At 35.0% G+C, this 20,270-nt stretch overlaps 1 protein-coding gene across 50 annotated transcripts in view; it reads right to left on the reverse strand.

Moving 5' to 3' along the window:
- ADGRL3 (adhesion G protein-coupled receptor L3) overlaps positions 1 to 20,270 on the reverse strand; it is an 850,050-nt gene that overhangs the window by 119,111 nt on the left and 710,669 nt on the right. For all 50 annotated transcript variants that reach the window (XM_078367177.1, XM_078367171.1, XM_078367163.1 and 47 more), the window contains 4 exons: positions 15,161 to 15,344; positions 14,146 to 14,268; positions 9,732 to 9,940; positions 8,595 to 8,771 (listed from right to left, as the gene is read on the reverse strand). In XM_078367177.1, coding sequence (XP_078223303.1) covers positions 8,595 to 8,771; positions 9,732 to 9,940; positions 14,146 to 14,268; positions 15,161 to 15,344 — 693 coding nt within the window. The remainder of the gene's footprint in view (positions 1 to 8,594; positions 8,772 to 9,731; positions 9,941 to 14,145; positions 14,269 to 15,160; positions 15,345 to 20,270) is intronic.

Here is a 20,270-nt window from a genome sequence, read left to right on the forward strand (position 1 = left end):
AATAACACTACACGTCTACAACCATCTGATCTTTGACAAACCTGACAAGAACAAGCAATGGGGAAAGGATCTCCTATTCAATAAATGGTGCTGGGAAAATTGGCTAGCCATATGCAGAAAACTGAAACTGGACCCCTTTCTTACACCTTATACAAGAATTAACTCAAGATGGATTAAACACTTCAACATAAGACCTAAAACTGTACAAACCCTAGAAGCAAACCTAAGCAACATCATTCAGGACATAAGAGCATGGGCAAAGACTTCATGATGGAAACACCAAAAGCAATTGCAACAAAAGCCACAGTTGACAAATGGGATCTAAATAAACTACAGAGCCTCTGCACAGCAAAATAAACTATCATCAGAGTGAACAGGCAACCTACAGAATAGGAGAAAATTTTTTCAATCTGCCCATCTGACAAGGGTCTAATATCCAGAATTTACAAGGAACTTAAACAAATTTACAAGAAAAATACAAACAACCCCATCCAAAAGTGGATAAAGGATATGAACAGACATTTCTCCAAAGAAGACATTTATGGGGCCAAAAAGCATAGAAAAAAATAAAAGTTCAATATCATTGATCTTTAGAGAAATGCAAATTAAAACTACAATGAGATACCATCTCATGCCAGTCAGAATGGGCAATTATTAAAAATTCAAGAAACAATAGAGAGACTGGCAAGGCTGTGGAGCAATAGAAATGCTGTTACTTTATTGGTGGGAATGTAAATTAGTTCAACCATTGTGGAAGATAGTATGACAATTCCTCAAGGATCTAGAATCAGAAATACTATTTGACCTAGCAATCCCATTACTGGGTATATATCCAAAGGATTATAAATCATTCTACCCTAAAGATACATGCACATGTATGTTTATTGAAGCACAATTTACAATAGTGAAGTCATGGTACCAACCCAATTGCCCATCAATGATAGACTGGATAAAGAAAATGTGGTACATATACACTATGAAATACTATGCAGCCATAAAAAGGAATGAGATCATGTCCTTTGACGGGACATGGATAAAGCTGGAATCCGTCATCCTCAGCAAACTAACACAGAAGCAGAAAACAAAACATTGCATGTTCTCACTCATAAGTGGGAGTTGAACAATGAGACCACATGGACACAGGGAGGGAAACATCACACACCAGGGTCTATTGCAGGACTGGGGGTGAGAGGAGGGAATTTAGACTACAGATCCATAGGTACAGCAAACCACCACAGCACATGTATACCTATGTAACAAATCTGCACATTCTGCACATGTATCCTGGAACTGAAAGTGAAATAAATAATAACAATTGAGAGGTATTTCTTTATTGAAATGACTTTCCCCCAGCAGAAATTTATCACTAATTAGTTCAAGTAGAGTATTTTTTGTACTTAACTGTCATGTACTTTAAAAAACTTATTTCAAAGTATATTTGATCTTTGATACGGTATAGCTACAATGAATGAAAGTGTATGTAGTTTAATAAATTTAGAAAGCATTCATTATTATGTAGTTTAATCTGCTTAAGTTATTATTTTCTAAAGTTTGAAGAACATAGCTGAGGTACAAGTAATTAGTAAATCTAATTTAAAGTATATTTACAATGCTTTTAATACTGTCTAGTTTGAAAGTAAAGGACTAGATCACTGACAAATAGTTACTCACTATTGTCCTGTTCAGACCTCTGTGATAAAGTAAAAGTTTGAACAAATAACCAAAAGAGGAAACATTTAAAATTTAGAAACAAAACAAAACCTACCCTAGCCCACTACCCATTACTCTGTAGAAAAAAAAAAATGTAATGTTAAGTGAAAAGGTAGAAAAGTTTCAGTGCTCCTCTTTAATTTTCTAAGTGATGGTCAGCTGGAATCATGCCATTTACTTTTCTTGTCTGCCTGAGGGGACCTTGCCGAAATCTCTCTGAGCATTCCAGTTGACAATCAGCCATAACACAACTTTCTCTTGACATACTATAAATTCTCTGAGGCCACGGACCTGGCTTGCCTTACTTCCTCTGTATTTTGTGAAGATGGGGTAATCTAAAATTTTAAATAGGGTGAACAAAGTAAGCCTAATTGAGAATGTGATATTGGAGCAAAGACTTGAAGGAGATGAGGAATCTTGCCAAGCACTATCTTTGCGGGGCTGGGGTTTTGGGGGGTGGTGTTGAGTAGAGAAAGACACTTAGGTCTAAATGGAGCACTTCTGATATATTGCCAGTGGCTAGAGCAAGTGAGCAAGGGGAACAGTGTTAGGAGAGGATGTCAAGAGATGCTAATGGGGCCAAGATTTGAGATTTTGCTCTTACTGAGATAAGGAGCCACTGGAGATTGAATCAAAGGTATGAAGTGCCTGATTTGCATTTTAAAGGGTTTTGAGAATAAATTTGAGGAGTGACGTGATCTAACTCACATTTTAAAAGTATCCCTCTGGCAACTATATTGAGAAAGAAAATAAGAGAAACGAAGAGGGAGAAAGACACCAGTTAAAAGGCTATAGCAAAAAAAAAAGTAGAGGGGAGATGACAGAGGTGTGAACCTAGGTGGTAGAGATGATGTTGAGAAGAGGTCAGATTCTGGATCTGGCAGGAGATGCTGAATGGGATTGAGTGTGCAGTATGAATGAAAATGAATAAATCATAGGTGATGCATGCTTTAGGACCAGAGACTCTGGAAGAACAGAGTAGCCATTTGCTAAAATGGAGAAAACTTAGGTGAGAGAATATCAAAAGCATATAGTTCTAGAATTCTGACACTTTTATATGAGTCTAAATAATTATGTCAAGCTACTGGTGAAATCTGAGTCTGGAATTTAAAACTGGAGATAGAAATACGTGAGAGTCATGAGATGAAGTATAGAGCTGTATGACTACATGACATCACTAGGAAAGAAGGGCAGGCATTCAGGATTATTCTCAGGGCCAGAATGACAATGAGAGGTCATGCAGATGAGGAAAAAACAACAAAATATGCTAAAAAGGACAAGCTGCTGAGAAAATAAAGAAACTACGGAGTGACCCAAGGCAAAGTGAAGAATGTGTCGCAAGAATGCAGCCAATTCAAATTCTCCACACATTAACTTATAAAATACATCTGATCTTCATAACAGGATGCTACTTTGATAAGACCTCTCTGAGCACTCCTGGCTCATACAGATGATGATTTTCCCTACGTCTCTAAATCACAGGGTAGGTCTCAGTTATCATTCTTATCAAAATGACGACTCTAGATGCAGTGTCTCTTCTGTGCCCTTCGTCCCTATTGCCACTTCTCTAAAAATGAGTTTCTTGAGGGCCTGAAATTTCCACTGGAATCCTTGAAATCTAGTGATACATCTGACAATGAGGAAGGAGGAATTTATGTTTATTCAAAGCCTACTGTATGTTAGATAATGTGTCAATACCTTTATGATGTTTATCTTAATTTAGGTGATCAAAAATGTTGATAAAAGTATAAAGGAAAAGTGTTGATCGAACAGCAGAAATAACACTTACGACAAACAGAAGCAATTCAGTGCATTGGGAGAGCTTTAGAGTGGAGACAGATGCGTAAGGATACCATAGCTGAGGCCAAATCCTATCAAGATTATTGAGCGAACTCTTCCTGCACTCTTCCAAGTTTGTCAAACAAAAGTCTTCAATATAATTTTGTTTCCTTTATAGATTTTCCCGTATAGTTAGAAATTGACAACTAGAAGATATAAATATCTGTTCCAACTGGCTGCTGTACTTCTATGTATGAATAAATTAATATTCTGTCTGAAACATTAGTGGAAGGTAAGTTTAGTTGGTGTTTTTCTTTTTGAACCTCGAAAGGTGATCAGACTCCTTGTTTTCTGTTTTTCATTGATCACTAACATGCTCAAATCGTGTTACGAGATCAAAATGGGACTGACTCAGACAATCACAAGAGATTGTGATACAAGAATTCCAAGACACACATTCTGTGTGATTGATTGCTAAGCAAAAATATTGATTCCCATTTATTTTGCATCTTGTTGACACACAATAATGGTCACAGTCGATTGTCATACAATGGATTGAGGAAAGGTTGTTAGGGAATGAACTAAGTATAAAATGATATTTTGTTGCTGCCTCAAATTTGATTCATTTTCTGAGTCTGAGTTTATTACTTAGGCTAAAATGTAGAATCTCAGAGCCAGAGTAATACAATCCAGATTTAAGTCTATCATTTGTTAGTTTATAGCCAGTCTTGCTAAGACAGATCAATCTGTAATGCTCTGACAAAATAGAGTTTGTAGTCCTTCGAACATAAAAATTTAAACTGTGCTGACACAGCTAAGGTAATTTTACTTTTAAGCTGCTAACTGAGTGTGAATTTGCTCTCCCTCTGGTATACCTGCACCATTTCTCTCTAAATTTGAGTCAGATAAAATTTTGGATGAAATTGTTTGTTTGTTTGTTTGTTTGTTTTGAGATAGGGTCTCACTCTGTTTCCCAGGCTGTAGTGCAGTGGCACAATCACAGCTCAACGCAGCCTCAACCTCCTGGGCTCAAGCAATTCTTCCATCTCAACCTCCCAAGTAACTGGGACTACAGGGGCATGCTACCACATCTAGCTAATTTTTGTGCTTTTTAAATAGAGAGGAGATTTCATTACACTGGTCTTAAACTCATGAGCTCAAGCAATCTGCCTGGCTCAGCCTCCCAAAGTGTTGAGATGACAGGCTGTTAGCCACCATATCTGGCCTGGATGAAATTATTTGGATCAATAACATAAGGTAGCTAAAACTTTTGCCATTGTTTTCACTTTGTAAAATGTAAAGGACATTAATATTTTCCCTATTTTTACTGATAGCAGGGAGAAGAGAATGTACAAGTATATAACCCATCTATATAAATCTCTACAACCAAGGTAAAAAGCCATTTATATTTTCGTATCCTAAGTATATTTGAAATTTAAGTCCTCTTCATGACTACTACAATAGCCCTTGTCTAGGACCTAGAAACCCTTTACCAGGACTTATTGAAACAACTGTCACACTGCAACCAGTCTAATAAGTTTGTTTGTGACAGTCTTGCTCGGTCACTCAAACTGGAGTGCAGTGATGCAATCTCAGCTCACTGCAAGTTCTGCCTCCTGGGCTCAAGCAATCTTCCCACCTCAGTCACCTGAGTAGCTGGGACTACAGGCATGCACTACCATGCCCAGCTTATTTTTGTAATTTTAGTAGAGATGGGCTTTTACCATGTTGGCCAGGCTGGTCTCGAACTCCTGACCTCAAGTGATCTACCCGCCTCAGCCTCCCGAAGTACTGAGATTACATTAATGATCCACCACACCCTTCCAGTCTAATCGTTTGACATCTATCATCCACATAGAATTGGGAATAATCTGTGTGAAACTGCAACATAAACTAGTACTATTATTGTTTAGAAATCTAGCAATCGTTGTTTAGTTGCCCATAGAATCACTGTGAAGATCCGTATCACATGTATACTCTGAGACCTGAAAACAGAGCCCTCCCCTGGAGCTCCTATATTTGAAGGGGTGGGGTAAACCACTGACTGGGAGCCAGGAGTCAGCTCTCCTGACACTTCCATGTACAGGTGTAGAACTCTGGGGATTCTGAGAATCCTAAATTTAGATTGTGTGTCTTTCGTGCTTACAAAGCTGTATTTTGCTAAGTCAGGCGATATTTCATGTTAGCCACCTTTTGTATTACTTTAAATATTTAGACATGTAGGATATTGAGACTCCTACTCTGAGCCTGCAGATGTTACACCCATCTAAATTTTCACATTGTCCTGATTCAAGCACCAGAGATGGAAATAAATAAATAAAAATAAAAATTTACATTATGCCCTTCATGGCTATAGTCCTACTGAATTCTTCAGTTCACCCCCAATTGCTAACTACTATGAAAGTTGGTCATATAAATTGGATTATTCTTGTCATGTCAACTAAAACATGGGCAAAAGATGGGGAAGAGAGCATTCAGGGCACAAAACATGGCTCCAAGAATGAAATTCTCTGTAAGCCTGCAAGCTGAAACTGCCTGTTGTAACCTAAAACCAGCTTTATCCAATAGCTACTGAAACAACCTCCTTTGACTCCAAGGGAGTTTAACCCATCATCTGTCACTCACCAACTAGAGCTTCCCAGTACTCCGCATTTTACTAGTGCCAATGAACTTTCTCGGAAAACAGTATGTAATACTTCTTCTTTATATGAAATCTCCGACCCTCTTTTTGTTCTTCAGGCATAAGGAAGACCACCCAGTCTGTGTGTATATCCTGAACTGCAATTCTTGTTTCCTTAATCAAATCTTAAATTTAGATATTTGTCTCTACATTTTTATTTTGACTTAAAAACTAGCCTTGTTATATTTATGGTGTATTAACTCTAAACTCTTTTACCATGCTCTAGACACGATGATATATAACATCTTTATGTTTTTGCTCCTGCTGTTTTCACTGATTGAAATGCTCTTCACAACTTTTCTGTCTAATCCATTAATCTCTTAATATGCAGCTTTTAAATCTCTAAGAACTTCTCCAGACTTTTATTAAACTTATTCAATTTTCCCACAGCACACTATGCAAACTTCATTCTTATCACTGCCTTATTAACTATACAGTTATTTTTTTCTGTCTCATCTAAAAAAACCCTATAAACCTTTTGAAGGCAGTGTTCATATCTTATTCATTATTATGCTACTAACACATATGTACTGAACTGAACAGTATGGTTAAAAATACATGTTATTTCACATTTTATTGAACCTACAAAGACAGTTGTTTTGAAAATACTATTTACCAGTTACTAAAGTTGAAAGCTAAGCAGTGTTAGTAAAATAGTGAAAAACTGTTATGAATTGTAGGAAAGAATGTTCAATCTTTGTCAAAGCCATTGCAGGGTTTTAAGTATTGATTTTCTTTCCACAATGCAATATGTAGCAAATAATTATAGCAATGGTATTATAATACAAAAGGCTATGAAAACCAAGCTTTAACGTTTGCATAAAGTGTTGAAGCTATGAGTGCTTTGCCCTACCAAAGCAAAATACTAGTACTAGTTCTAAAGACAAATAATTTGTATAAATTTACAAGTTTAATAATCTTAAAGACTAGTACATATGAAATTGTATTGAACTTATAAAGACATTTAAAAAAACCAAGAAGTTATATTTTAAGATTTTTCTGGTTTTTGAGATAGAGTTTTGTTCTGTCTTCCAGGCTAGAGTGCAGTGGCACGATCTTGCCTCACTGCAACCTCTGCCTCCTGAGTTCAAGCAATCTTCCTGCCTCACCCTCGAAAGTAGCTGGGATTACAAGCATGCACCACCATATCCAGCTAAGTTTTATATTTTTAGTAGAGATGAGGTTTTGCTATGTAAGTCAGGTTGGTCTTGTACTCCTGACCTCAAGTGACCTGCCCATGTTGACCTCCTAAAGTGCTGGGATTACAGGCATGAGCCACCACGCCTGGCCTATTTTAGGATTTCAAATGTAATTATCCATTTAATATGTGACACACAATATTAGGGGGAAAAAAGTATTCCGTTTGTTAAGCAGCTTATTTGAAAGTTTCAAAAATAAATTTTTTAATGTCACATAATGTATATAATCTCTTAGTAGCTTTCTTCCAACTATAACTATTGGTTAGACCCAACATGTGGATCTGAGTCAGCCTCAGTTCTTGGCCATTGTAATGAGAGAAGCAAGATACTTGCATTCTCAATCATCTCTGGCCATGAAGTATCTTGCCTGAAATAAAAATTGAAGTTTTCAACCCCATACATTTCTAAAGCTTGAGTATTAGAATTACTCAGTGTTAACATTAATCTTACTACTGATGCACTGACTTGCTTAACATTTTTTTCTGTGTTTCCTAGCCTAGGACTCCCAAAATCTGACAGTTACTGCCTTTCTAACCTTCACTGTTATCCTGCTTGAGTTGATTTCCTGAAACCCTGTTTCAGCCTTCTCTTCCCTTGCAAACTCATAGACTCCATCTCACAACCCTCTATACACATGAAAGCTAGTCACACTGGGAGGAAATTGATGCAGCCATGTTTCTGGCTTTGGAAACTACCTATCATCTGGATCTTTCCTTAGAGTGGTGTCTTCTTGCACGGGCAGAACCCATTTGCTTATGTTAGAGTATGCCAACTCCTTTGCACTTCCATGCTCTGGCATATCATGCTTGAGGGTTGCTTTCCCAAGAATCAGTCTGACTGTATTTAACCTATGCATAGCTCTTTACTCTTCAGCCTCCCCAGTCCCAGCTTCATAAACCAATTCCACTGGCCTTTGGTCCTGGGGTCTTATCTCACCCTGTTCATGAGGTTATGGTCTGACATTTATTATACAATATAACAGGGAGACGAGGGGAAGTTTATTAAGCAAACTTGAATTTTATGAACTATATTGATAATAGGAAAAGAGAAAACCAGTTCATTGAATCACCCACCAGGATATGGTTTGAACATCAGAGAGTTCCTTGACAGAATTACTATGAAAGTAGAAAAACATCAAAATATGATAGCTCATATAGTTAGGACTATTTACAGTGAGTGACCACATTATAAATTAAAACATATTTATTGTAAGACATATAGCTTACCTTAACTTCCACATGTGCCATCAGTACTGCGAAATTTGTTAGGTGGTTGCAAGAGCATGTAGTATGTGTCTTATTTGTTGTCAGGAGCCGACAGCCTTGTGTTGACCAATAACCTGTCATTGTGCGCTTGGAGTAGCTCCAAAATGAACAGTTAGGGTTGAAATTTTCCTCTGATTGCTACAGGGGAAAAAAAAATCCATAAAATCAATAACTATTTTATGATCATGTAAATTAGGTAGGCATTTTATTTACGTATAACACAACTTCATATTCTGTTCCAATATTACAGAGATGTCTACCAATGTTTCCATAAATGGGCCTCATCAATTTTAAGCAAAACTGGATATATGTTTTTCTTTGTTCCCTCTGACTAGAGGGAATTGCACTGTTTTAAATTAATACTAAAAGAATATACTAGTATCAATGTTTCAGAATCATACCAATCAATGCACATTGCAAAATAAAAAGGTTATTTGCCCTTAACCACCAACATCTCAAAAGATGATCTTTAGAAATCTTTGTTGAATTTACAACCTTGATCTTTGTAAATACTCAAAAATATATCTTCACATGGACATAATTACTTGAAATATCATATATAGAACCGTGTCTAGTTCTATTTAATGTACTACTTTTCTACTTTAAAAACATCAACAGTATTGTGAATGTTTAGGGTATACAACATAATGTTATAAAATACATATAGATAGAAAGGTTACTAAATCACATACATCCTCTCACATAGTTACCCATTGTTTTCTTGTTTTTGTGGCAAAAGCAGCTAAAAATCTACTCATTTCACATGAATCCCATATACAGTAGAATTTTATAATATCTATGATTTTCAGGCTGTACTTTAGATCTCTACACTTGCATTTGCTCTTTTTAGTTATGAAGAAGCATTTATAAATCCATCTATGAATGCTTTTACCATAGGTATTTATATATACAAGAATTATTCTCCCCACTCCAAATCTTAATTCTGACAAAAAAAAATTACCACTAAATTTTACAGAAAATGAATTGCTGTATGTCAAATAATATTAAAAATATTAAAATAAAATTGATACACTTAATGTTCAGTGTTATAAAAATACAGATAATGTGAACAACCAAGTTAACACGCCATTTTCTTACCTTGATATGTTTAACAGTAAACACCACAGGATCAGCCAAATAAACCTTGTTACTGAACTCCTTGTTTATTGCTGCCGTAATAACAGGGGAATTGACAATAACAGAATGATTTGTGGACAAAGCTTCTGTTCCCAACTTCATACTGGCATTCTCCGTGGACAAATAAGGACCCAAGTTATCATACAGGACAAAGGCCACTCTGATCTCTCCTAAAATAAATGCAAATTCTGATTACTTTGTCCATTCTACTTAAATTAGTTAGTACTAATGAGATAAAAAATTAAATCCATATAATATGTATTTATACAAAAAAACAAGCATTCATTTCAACCAAAGCACCAAGTCATTCATGAGGAGAGGAAAGTCAAATTGTGCTAAAACAACTACATAGCAGTATTTTTAAAAATGGGCTTCAATCCCTATGTTACTCCATACTCAATACTAAACTTAAGATATATCATACACCTAAACATAAAATCCAGAATCATAAGGCTTCTAGAACAAAATCTAGAATAATATCCTCAAACTTTTAGGAAGGCAAAGATGTCTTCAATAAGACCCCAAACACTAACTGTAAAATAGTAAACTGAACTTTATCAAACCAAAAATTTGTCTATCAAAATACATCATTAAGAATGTAAATAAATAAGTAGACTGAAATACATTTAAAAATAAAATTCATTAATATATAAAGGATTTCTACCAACCAACAATAAAATAATGGCACCTTCAAATGGCAAAAGACATGAATACACACATTTAAAAAAATAAATGAAAGGCCATTAGACACATTAAAAATGACTGACATCATTAGTAATTTGGGAATGAAAATAAGACTAGAATGAGTTACCATTTCATATCCACAAGAATCTCTAAAATTGAAAAGACTGACCACACTCATGTTGATAGGATGTGACAGAAATGGAACTCTTGCACACTTCTGGTGGTAGTATGAAATACCTAAACCATTTAGAAAAATGTTTGACAATTTCTTATAAAACTAAACATACATCTACCCTTCATAGATAAGTAAAAACATATATCCACCACAATATATGTGGATATATATCTTTATTCTTAATAGCCCCAACCGGGAACAATTATTATTTGTGGCATATTATATAATAGAATATACCATGCTTCAATAAATAACCAACTATTGATACATGGAACAACATGAAAATAAGACTAGAATGAGTTACCATTAAAATCTTTTAATGAGTTAACTTAAAAATATTTTGCCTAGTTAATTCAGACAGGAAATGATATATACTGTATGATACAAGTCATATCAGGTCTAAAAATTGGCAAATTTTGTGTATACAAATAATAATAAGAAAGTTTTATTAGGTGAAGAGAGGGATAAGAAGACTGCAGGAGACACTAGAAAATTTTCTGGGTACAGAAGAGATTTATTTTCTTTTGTTGGGTGATATTATAGATGTACAATTGTCAAATTCCCAAACTAAATGCTCGTCAAGCTAAATGTATATTTTAATGTATGTAAATTATAACTCAATTTGAATTTTAAGGAAAACACACAAGATTTCACAATCTTTACCTGTCTTAAAACTCAACTGTCATGTTATTTTAATGTCATTGTTTCTACAAAGTCACCAAGTCCTTCTACCTTAGTTTCCCCTTTATGACAATCTCTTCAATGTAATCCCCTATGAAGTGAACTGTCCTTTGACAAGCTTTTTAAAAATTGTATCATTTTCCTTATTTTACAAAGTCAAGTCCTATATCTTATTTCTGACCCCAACTACTATGGTTACTAAGATGAGGACATCACAGTCCCTATCTCTGAATCTTAGAATCAAGTGGGGAAAAATTGAGTTATGTGGGAAGATAGAAAAAAAAAATAACTATTTAGTTGAAGAGGAGGAGGGCTAATCAACATCCAACCGCCATGTTTGGGAAATTCCCTCATCTTCAGAATGTATAGACAAAGTGGACATATACTTGCTTTCCTCGCTTATTGTGAAGAGGTTGCTCTGGGCATCTCAGCTAGATGCATCTAATCAGATAGAGTAGCCTCAGATGTCAGATAAGGAGCTAGTGATACAAGGAAGCAGGATGTGGTACAGCAATAGCAGCAGCATCAGTGGCACAGTTACTGCAACAGAGTTCACTTGTGGCAGCCGTGGCATTTCACAGCAACGATTCTGTGATGTGGTATAGACTGCTGTCAGCCTCCTTGCTCTTGTATATATCTTCTGGGCCTGATTCTCCAGCCTTCTCAGTAATTGTATGAGATAACCATTATCATTTCAGAAATCCAGCAAAGAAATTATGACGAGAGCTACATAATGGAAGAGAGCATTCTTATCTAATCTGCAAGTGTTAATACAGTACTGAGCAAATCATAGTAATTCACTAAATACTTATCTGTTACAACATATAATTTAATTATGTTCTTTTCCTCTAGATTTGGCACTAAAATGCTGATTTTTGAAGGTTAAAATTAAGAATATCCACACATTTTTCTTGCTGACATTAAAAAAACCTTAATTTTAATTGGTTCATAATTGGCTGATAGTTCATGCCAATTTCTTCTTCTGGGATGGTGTCATTTTGCCAGCCCACCGTGAGTTACCAGCACACATAGTCACTGGCAATTCTTTCATATTTTCTGCTCCAAAATTAATGCTTAAATGTGACTTAAACAAAAACAAAAACAGCCTGGGTGTAATGGTTCAAGCCGGCAATCTCAGCACGACGGGAGGCCAAGGTGGGAAGATTCCTTGAGGCCATGAGTTCAAGACTGGCCTGGGAAACATAGAGACCCTCTTCTCTATGAAAACGAAACAAAACAAAACAAAACACAAAAAAAACCCAAAATGATACATTAATTTAGTGAACAATAAAATAAATAAGCACACTTAATTTGACTAATATATTTCTACATGTCTACTGCTTGGAGGGAGACATAGGCAGTACGTAGGCAGATTAAAAAATAGTAATAATGTTATTTCTTAAATTGGTAAGTGAATAAATGTTATGAAGAAAATTGGCATAATCATGGCTAATGGGAAAAGAGTGGGAAAAAGGGGTCTACCTTAGAGGAGATAGGGAAGACTCTACTACAAAGATAGATTCATTCTAAAAAGTGAATGATAGAGAGGCTGCCATGCAAAAAAAGAAAAAAAAGTAAAAATTGCTTTCTAAGACGAAAGGGGGGGAAAAAAGGCAGGAAGGAAGTGTATCAGGTAGCACGTGGAAGGCCTAGTTAGGTCATGAGACTTCATTCTAAGCGTAACTGGAGGTGAACTGGTCAGATTTGTGATTCAGGAAGAACCGTTTGTCAACAGCATATACTGTTGGAGGGCAAAAGAGTGGAAGCAGGGACATGATTTAGGAAGCCAATGAAGGAATCTAATTTTGCTCTATTGAATCTTACTGCTGTCTCAAAAAATTTATTAGTTAAATGAGTAACATAAAAATGATTTCCAAGTTTAGTCTTATAGTATTTCAAACATTTACAGACTATTTTATTCTGATGGCAACAAATATAAGTTATTTTTCTTGATATTATTTAACTGGATCTTCTTTTCTCAAAACTATTCACCCTGAAATATGAAATATTAGCATTGAGTTGGTTGCTAGGAACTGAAGTCATCTTCCTGACGGCTAAACAATCTCCCTTTCTTGGCAAAAAAGGAATGTCTGTGTGCATTTATGTGTCTGTATGTATGCATATGTATATATGTACAAATATGGGAAACAGGAGTCTACTTTAGAGGAGATGTATACATACAGACATATATATACACACACATACATATACACCCATATATATGTCTGTAAATTTAAATAGTTTTTAATATTAGTGAGTTTGGGGACATTCTTTATAAGATTATTTATTGAATTTTAATTATTTTCAGTGTATTCAATTTAGTATTAAGCTAAGCTAACTATATTTACACTTCCATTTCCCAAAATCATCTCTTTGCATTTAAATGTTTGTATGCTTTGCAAAAAAAAAAAAAGCATAAAAACACTCTCAAAAAGAAGCTAAATAACCAAAAAAATGTAATTTTAAAATTAAAACTAAAATTTACATTAAAAAATTTACAATTAAAATCTGCAAATTTAGTGACAGTTCTTCTTTTTGAGGAAAAGTGTCAGATCCTCTGAATTTTGGTGTCCATAATTTCCCTCATATTTAAGTTTCTGGCTACTGAAAAGAAATGGAACAATTTCCAAATCTGATTGAGAATTCAGAATAAATATTACTGTAATATTGATGGTGCGGTACATTAGGAAGAGGAGGAAGTGGAAGAGAAAGAGAATAGGTAAGAAGAAGAAGGGGGAAACGCTTATAAACAGTGGACTTAATATTTCAAGCCAAAAAGCAATGAGTTGATGCAAGTTTAATTTCCTCAAACTTAAAAAATAAACTCTAACCTACCATTTCGACCATTTTGCTTTAAAGTGTTTGCAGACAGCTGGATAGTGCTTCCATGGCCCATGTTTTCTGGAAATTTTAGGTCTTCTAAGTTTCCTTCTGTGCTCAGCCTTGCAACTTCCAATTCTGTTAATATCAGAGAGATACCAGTGCTCATAGAGAAACATACCTAAGCTACAATCATTTCCTAAATCATTGAAGTATTTCTGAAATCAAAACACTGGAATTCTTGTTCTATTTGTCATGTTATGAAAATCTTTAAGAAAATACATTTTTAGCATTTTGCCAAAATAATGCAAATTAAAGCTATTAAAATTATTTAAATAATACAAATATATCAATAAAGTCTAAAATTTAAAACGCAATCCCAAATTCTAATACATTTGTCTTAAGTTTTAAAACAAATCTTTATTTTCTAAATTAAGTAAAAATTCTTTTATAACCTAGAGCTGTACCGTCATACCAATATTGAACTATCTTTAAGCCCAATAAATTTGAAACAGCTTCATCATAACTTCTGAAGTAAAACTGTTAGCTACTCCTAATCCACAATAAAAACAGATTTATATCCTTTATAAGCCAAATAACACAATTATCAAACACTGTCTTATCATCTTCCCTCAAATGACTTATTTCTTTATAAAGCGTAATTCAAAGATACTCTCATTATAACTGAAATAACTCCTAATAGTCCTGTATAAAGAGGACAAAATTTTAACTAGTATAATATATACATAAAAATCCTTTAAAAAAAAAAAAAAAACCTCACTGCAAGTGATCTCAGGCTAACACGTTCAATGTTGAACCTAATATTGAAACGCCCTAAAAAGGATAGCACACATGATTTGAAATCCTTTTAAGCCAATGACAGTTGATACCCTCCTTATTTTAGAAAAAGAATGACTTTCTCCATTTAAATAAAGCATCACTCATATCTGGGACACCAAGATACCTTTTTCTTTTCCCTCTTATGATATTCAAGAGTGTCTGGACCTTCTGAATAACAAAGGCCACTTACTAATATTGTCTGTGTTCTCCCTGACAATGTCAGTCTTCAAAAGGTTATCAGCCAGCACAAAAGCACTTTCCTCCACCGTATGAAGCAACATGGTGGCCGCACGCAGCTGATCGCTCGTAGTCAGGTCTCTCCACGCATTCAAAGCTTGTGGCTGAAGGAGGTTGTTAACTGTCTCGACCATTGCCTATAAGAGGATGAAAAGAATGACAGAGGTCTCTAGTGAACCCACATAGCTGTCAGAATTCCAGGTGTACATGTTTCCCAGCAAGCTGGGATCAGCAGTGTGCATGAGTTCAGTATTGTCCCAGCCTCCCCTGTGACATGCTGCAGCAGAAGCATTCATTATTTTGTTCTGTAAAACCCTAGCTGAGACTTTGCAAAGCAAGAGGAAAACCTGTTTTTGTTTTAAAGGACAACAAATAAAGCCATGCTTCCTTCTTTGAATAAATAGCACAAGCTTCCATAAGACTATGATCACATAATTAAATTATTCGGCTGGGGAACTGTTGACAACATTTAAAACCAAGAGTTTTACCACGTGACTCAGAGAAAATATTTTTTTCCTGTATGTTACCATAAAACTGGATGCTAAACACAACAGAGATTAAAAGGATGACCATAGGTAGGATAATCCAAGAATTTGTTGACTATAGGTTGATGACTCACATAGCAAACCTATTTGTTTTTTAGCCAGCTAGTAAAATGTCAGAATGGGGAAAATATCAAAGCATACATACTCCCAGGGGCTTTGGATATGTTATGTATAAAGAGAAACCTTCTTCATACTGTTTACTATCAGGGAGGGGAACACACAGTTGAACCTTACTACCTATGGTCCTCAGATGTTTTATCTTTTAAAAAATCAGCAGTAGATACACCCACACATAGAGAGAAAGCACTACAATTCTCATTGCTTCATCCAAAAGAATCATCTCTGTAGTTACAATTTATATATTTCCTGTGGTTTGCTTTATGCTGTAGGTTACAAAGAAAAACAGTTCTCCCAATAAGCTCTTGGGTTTCATTCAAACATAGAGAAGTGGAAAATAGAAAAGTACAATACCTGCAGCTTCAAAGTGATCATCCCTGAACCCATTCATCATGAAATATGCATCTAATCCAGAAATAAAGTTGAATAAACAGCCAACACAGGCACAGTTTCTAGGCAGCATGTAAGTGTTTTAAAACAGGTCTCACATTATTGACACATTGGCAGAGGGGCTGGCAGAGACCAGAGAAATACCCTTTACACTGCAGGGTTTTCTTCTGGCTGGTGTTTTCATAGTAACCAAGTAACAACTGTTAAAAATTCAGCTTCATAATGAAACACCTTGGCTGCCAATTAACACCAGCTTCAAAAACTAATTTGTCTTTTGATAAAAGTTGTTTTTCTTGATATTTTCCCAGCCATTCCAAGTTTTGGCCAAAAATCAACATCACTATACTTTTAAGTAAAATTATCCTACTCACAGCTTGCATGGTTTGCATGTTTTTCTAAAAGAAAACAACACAAATCTCTCAGGAGTTTAAACACTGGGCATGTTCATATAGTGTGCTTAGCTCCATCATTTGTTCTTGGTGTCAAGCACGACCTAGTAGCCAGACAAAAGTATTTCTGGATCACAACAAAATGATCCGCTTTCCAGGAAGTTCTCTGTAAGGGCAATGCCAACAGGATATACCAATAAAAGAGGTGCCAGATAGGAAACCAAAAGAAAAAAAAAAAAAAAACTTTAGATATTTTCTGAGGCCAAACAGAGAACATAGACCAATTCAGTGTAAAGAACTATTCTTTCAGGGATTAGCCCATCCTGTGAATTCATTAGAAATGTTCTGAAAATCCCAAGTGCAACAGAAATTATGCCTGTTCTTTATGGAGCAGACATTTTAGCTGCTGATAGTCTTAATACTTAGTTAATAATATTATAATAATTAAAATCTTACCTCAGTGAAAATTTTATTGGGGATAATATTTTCTGTTCTGTTTTTAGTTGCTTTTATTTTCATGATTTCAAAAATGCAAGATGAGAAAAAAGGAAAAAGAAACAACTATGTTCAACTTCTAGAATGTTCTAAGTAAGAATGTGTTCCAAGATGAAATCGGGAAAAAACAGGAAGTCTGAGTAGACGTATAACTAATATGGAGATTGAATCAATAATCAAAGTCTCTCAACAAAGAAAAGCTCAGGACCACATGGCTTCACTGGTGAATTCTACCAATTTTTTTTTTTTTTTTTACATTTAAAGAAGAATTAACACCACTCCTTCTCAAACTCCAAAAAATAGAAGAGGAGAGAAGGCTTCCAACCACCTTTTTACGAGGCTAGCACTACTTTGACACTAAAGCCAGACTAAGTCATCAAAAGAAAACTGCAGGCCATATCCCTGATGAATACAGATGCAAAAACTCTCAACAAAATGCTAACAAACTAAATCCGACAGCACTTAAGAAAAAATACATAAACCATGATTAACTGCAATTTATCCCTAGAGGCGGGGATAGTTCAACATATAAATATCAATGACTGAGATAGGCCACACTGACAGAATAAAAGATATCACGATTATCTTAATAGATGCAGAAAAAGCATTTAACAAAATTCAGCACCTTTCACGATAAAAACTCAACAAACTAGGGACAGAAGGAAATTACCTCAACATGATGAAAGCCATATATAAAAGCCCTTAGATAACATCATACTCAACAATGAAAACCTGAAATCTTTTCCTCTAAGATCAAAAACAAGGCAAAGATGCCCACTCTTACCGCTATTCAACATAGTACTTGAAGTCCTTAGCCAGAGTAATTAGGTAATAATAATAATAGGCATCCAAATTCAAATGAAAAAGTAAAATTCTCCCTGTCTGCAGTGACATGATCTTATATACCAAAAATCTGAAAGACTCCATTAAACATATATATATATGACTGTATATATGTATGTGTATATATAAAAGACTGTGTGTGTGTATGTGTGTGTGTGTGTGTGTGTGTGTGTGTGTGTGTGAACTAATGAACAAATTCTGGAACCTGTTTACAACAGACTGCTTTATCTAAAAAACTTTGTATGTCTGAATAGACAGCAAATAAATCAAAGGCACCAATTTATCGATTTATTTTAGTTTTGCAACTGAAAAGGTACAAGGTGCAATATTTTTTCATAGTTGTAAAATTTCAACAAGAGTATTCTTCAAAATAAGGGAGTCCTTAGGGAAGCTTTCTACTAAAGCCCAAAACAACTGCCAAATTTACTAAGAAGCAACACACTCAAAATGTGGCCCCAAAACCTAGGAGTTGGTGGGTTATGACACCAATCTAACATTTATTTAGTCTGCTCAAAAACACACCTGTTCACAATTGCTTAAGTATAACTGCAAGGAAATGTTAACACAGGGATCGAGAGACAGTATTCTGTAGTTCTAAAATCAGAGTGTGGGATTTGGGGTCACATTCGTTGAATTGTATCTGCTCAGTGCCTTTGAGTGTGTGACACTGGGCAAGTTACTTAACTTCTCTACACTCCATCTACAAATTTGGTATGATAATATAATCATCTCGGAAAGTTGTCTGGCTCATAACAAGTGCTCAGGATGTAACCTTATGTTTACTTTCACTTGATATTACAGCCCAGTGCAGGAAGAAGAGAAGTTTTCACTTAGTAAGCACAATTCATATCTGGTAAGTGCTAAATAGCCACACTGAATTGAGATCTGGAACGAGTAAGTTTTCAGTAATGCAATCTTCATAATTTGGTATCTTGCACAACTACAGAAGACTATACTACGTGAAGCTTTGAGGAATTGGAGAGTAAAGGCAACATGTGTATTAAATAGATCCTAATGAGGTTTTTAGCGACTTGAATAAACTGACCACTTTTCTGCTAGTGAGACAGCACAATTAAGTCCATCTTAGAAGTTTTATAATTATAAATTATTTAAACTTTCTAAAGCTTGCTGACATGTCCCTTTACCAATTAAATGAAGGTCAATTCAGTAACTACAACTCCTCAATGAATACCTATATTTGGATTTCCTTATACATTTATGTATTGTATATTTTATTCACACACTATGACATCTGGTCACAAAATGATTTTTTTCTCAAACTACTTATTTGCATTATTTTCATAAGCTCAGCATAAGACTCATTATATTTCAATTTGTGAATAGGTACCAGCGGGTGTTATCTTTTTCATTATACAGTAAACTGACTAAACTCTCAGTGACTTTTGTCTGTTTCTAAAAGTCAAATATAAATGGGAAAGAGCCAAAGTTATTTGATTCACACCAGAATTACAGACATGCCATATCCTACTAGATATATGTTTGCATTATACAACATTATTGGGACCCTTATCATTAAATTCAGACCTTAGGCAAACTCAGTTGACGAGTATTACTCATAGCATATAATTTCAGTCTATTCATTAAGGATGTTATACACTTTATAGTTATATTTTCTATATTTCAAAATACAGAGTTTACTTATTTGTTATAACTGCTGCAAAAATGTTTGGGAAATATTGCTACATATCTTTGCAATGACAACTTTTGTCAGTATTCCAAGAGAATGCATTTGTGAAATAGCCTAAGATTTCTCGGCAAGAATACACAAAAGAATCAATGGTGAGAAACACATGAGTGGCACTTCTTACCCGGGTGAGCAGTAGATATCAAACTATGAAGGTAAGCAGAATCATCTGGGGAACTTAGTTACCCATCTTCCTTCATTTGAAAACCATAAAAATAAATACTCCCATAGAAGGAATGCCTTATGAAAAACGTATAACTTTACCACCATGGCATTTTTTTTCTTTTGCAGACAAGTTTTTAAATCACAAGCTCATTAAGGTTTTAGCTCACATATCATCTGTTTCAAGAGGTCTTCCATTATTAGCAAAACTAGGGGGGAATCCCCCCATTTTAACTCTACTACCTGTTTTGTTTTCTTTGTATCAGATGTCATTATGGAAAGGTGTCTCATATATTTGTTTACCTGCACAACTATCTGAAACCTCCCATTGGACAGAAGGCAAGATTCATGAAGGAGGAGACGCTGTCTCATTTACAAGAGCCAAAAGCAGTGTTTCCTAACTCTTGACTGAGAAAT

The sequence above is a fragment of the Callithrix jacchus genome, chromosome 3, assembly GCF_049354715.1.
Source record: "Callithrix jacchus isolate 240 chromosome 3, calJac240_pri, whole genome shotgun sequence".
Classification (NCBI taxonomy): Eukaryota; Metazoa; Chordata; class Mammalia; order Primates; family Cebidae; genus Callithrix; species Callithrix jacchus.